The sequence below is a fragment of the Fonticula alba genome (genome assembly GCF_000388065.1).
Source record: "Fonticula alba strain ATCC 38817 unplaced genomic scaffold supercont2.18, whole genome shotgun sequence".
Taxonomy (NCBI): domain Eukaryota; order Rotosphaerida; family Fonticulaceae; genus Fonticula; species Fonticula alba.
This window is the reverse complement of record NW_009242988.1, coordinates 107,782-110,521: the sequence shown is the minus strand read 5'-3', so window position 1 is coordinate 110,521 and position 2,740 is coordinate 107,782. Positions and strand designations below refer to the sequence as shown.

General features: G+C 72.8%; 1 protein-coding gene across 1 annotated transcript in view; it reads right to left on the bottom strand.

The window, feature by feature from the left end:
- H696_06098 (hypothetical protein) overlaps positions 1–2,682 on the bottom strand; it is a gene marked incomplete at its 5' end in the record, with an annotated part of 8,072 nt that extends 5,390 nt beyond the window's left edge. Inside the window, 6 exons of the mRNA XM_009499860.1 lie at positions 770–865; positions 1,033–1,342; positions 1,485–1,542; positions 1,773–1,922; positions 2,060–2,457; positions 2,613–2,682. Coding sequence (XP_009498135.1) covers positions 770–865; positions 1,033–1,342; positions 1,485–1,542; positions 1,773–1,922; positions 2,060–2,457; positions 2,613–2,682 — 1,082 coding nt within the window. The remainder of the gene's footprint in view (positions 1–769; positions 866–1,032; positions 1,343–1,484; positions 1,543–1,772; positions 1,923–2,059; positions 2,458–2,612) is intronic.
- Between the last annotated feature and the right edge of the window lie 58 nt (positions 2,683–2,740).

Below are 2,740 nucleotides of genomic sequence, written 5' to 3'. Positions count from 1 at the left end.
TGGGGGGAGGGAGGGAGAGCACGCGCGGGAGGGGGGTGCCGCCACGGCCGGCGGGGCAGGCGCCCGGGGCCACGCGCTGAAAAAACCCCGACCCGGAGGAGATCAGGGCGAGGCGGGGCGCGCGCGCGCGCATGGGGCCCCGCCGACGGCCCACCGTGGGAGCATCAGCCTCCCCCTTCGCGCCCCGTGCACTACGCGGTCCGAGGGCACGTTCGCCCCGGGCCGATCATCAACTCGCCCAGGGGTCCCCCCCAGGGGAGGGAGAGGGGCACGCACGGCCGCGCCCGGGACCGGGGGAGGGGCCAAAAGGCCGAGGGCCCGGGCGCGAGCGCGGCCCGGCTCGACGGAGCCCGTCCCGCTGGCCGCCGCACACGCCCCGGAGGCCTCCCGAAATGTCGAGAAGGACGCACCCACACCGGGGAGCCCCCGCCGCCGGAGGTGACGGAGCCGGTGATGCAACGGGGCGCCGCGGGGCAGCCGGGCGTACCCCGCCGCGCGCGCGCGCGCCGACCTCCGCTCCCCTTGCGCCCTTTCTCGGCCCCCCCCCCCCACACCCCGGCCTCCGCGCCCCTCTCGCCGGCCCCGGGAGATCAACGCCAGGGCGCGCCCGCGCCCCCCCCCCGCGCCTCGTAGTCAGATCCCAACCGAAGTACGAGCGGGGCCCAGGTGCCAACGCATCGATAATGTATTCCCGCCGCCTCCTCCCAGGGGGGGGGGCCGGCCGCGCTAGTTGCCGAAGTCCTTGCGGAAGCCCAGCTGGAAGGGGCACCCGCTGGCGTGGCGCAGGGCATTGGTCCAGCGCAGGGCGTCGTCTATGGAGTTGGCTGCCATGTGGTGCACCTGCCCGGCGCACTCGATGGCGAAGCTGGCCCGGGGGCCGGGGGATAGACCAGCAGGCAGGACAGAGGGCAGGGGCGCGGGCGGAGGGGAGAGGCAGGCGGCAGGTCAGTCGGGCGCCCGCGGCATTGGAAGGCAGCGAGGAGAGGAGGGAGGGGGGGGGGGGAGTGCGGCAGCCGGCCGCGGGATGCGCACCGGGTCGCGTCGCGCGAGCTGATCACCACCGAGTCAATGTGCGTCAGGTCCCAGATGACGTCGGTGGCCGGCTCGAGGGCCTCCTCCCCCGGGCGAGGGGCGCGCTGATAGAAAGCAAGGTATCGCTCGTGCGTGTCCAGCACGCAGTACTGCGTCTGCCAGTGGCGCGACATGAGCCGGCCCCGCCGCCGGCGCAGGGTCCCGCAGATCATGTCGGCCGGGCGCGGCTCGATGCGCAGCTGGAAGTCGAGCGTCTGGTCCGAGTCGTAGTATTGTGCCGGGTATTCGTGGTCGAGGAAGATCTGCTTCTCTGCGTGTGTGTGTGTGTGTGTGTGTGTGTGTGTGTGAGGGGGGCATGGGAGAGAGATAGAGAGAGATTGGGAGCACAGGGGCGCGTAGGTGAGCAGAGACTCCCGGCCAGCGGACGGGACAGGCCGAGGGCCGGGGCGTACCCTTGGTGGTGTGGTACTCGGCGATGCAGTAGTCCTCGGGGTTGTAGTAGGCGCTCAGCTGCGGGCCTCGCCACCGACCCAGGCCGAGGGCGGGATGGGGCGCGAGTCGAACAGGCCGCGTCGGCCGGCGCGGCGAGGGCCAAGCACACCACATGCGGCGGCAGGGAGGAGGAGGAGGGAGAGGAGGAGCGGGGGGCAGGGGTCAGCAGCAAGGAGCCCCACCGAGAGCGGGGGCCGGGGCCGGAAGCGGCAAGAAGGCAAAGCAGCGCCCGGCGCCACTGAGCGCACCTTGTTCAGGATGACCGACACCAGGGCACGCGCGGTGATTTGCCGCTGGACGTAGATGGTCTTGGCGGACTCGCCCTCGCCCAGCTGCATGACCACTCGGATCATCATGCGCTCGACCGGGGCGCCCCCGGACACCGGGCCGGCCGGGCCCTGGACACCGAGCAGCAAAAGTGCCCCAGCCCCATCGCCAGGCGCCAAGGACGCCATGCCCGAGAAGGAGGGGGTCAGAACCGGGCGACCGGCCGAAAAAAAAAAGGGGAGGAGGAAGGAGGCAAGAAGAAACATACCCCGCCCGAGGGGACCAGCCCGGCGGAGGTGACCACCGAGGGCGGCCCGTCCGACTTGGACGGCCGGGCTGCCGGCTGCCGGGGGAGCGCCGCCCCTGCGGCCGCCTCTTCCACGATGACCGGCGACACGGCGCTGACCCACTCGTCCTCGAGCAGCGCATCCACCGTACACCGGCCAGCCGGGTCGTGCACAAAGCACCGGGCCAGGAAGGCCACCAGCTCGGCCGACGCGTGCCCCGGCGGCGTCGGCAGGCTGGTGGCCAGGCGCGCGGCCGCTGTGGCCGGCTGCAGCTCGGCCCACGGCGGTGCCCCGGTGGTGAACTCCATGGCCGTGCACGCCAGCGCCCAAATGTCGGCCGGCTTGCCGGGGGCCGCGCCGTCGAGGAGCTCTGGCGAGGCTGTGCCGCCCACATGGCAGGGCAGGGGCCGGAGCAAAGTGTCAGCACGGGCGGAGGCAGGAGCGCAGGACCGGCTGCGGCCGTGTGTCCAGGAGCGCAGGCGGACTAAAGACGGGTGGGCGGGGAGAAGAGCGGAGGGAGGACGATAAACGTACACCAGTATGGGACATTCAGCTCGGCGGCCTTGGTCAGGCCGAAATCTGGCGCCAGCAAGCGCGAACGCATCCGGCGAGCGGGGGGCCGGAAAGGACGGGTCAGTCACCGGGCAGACGCGGCCGAGCGG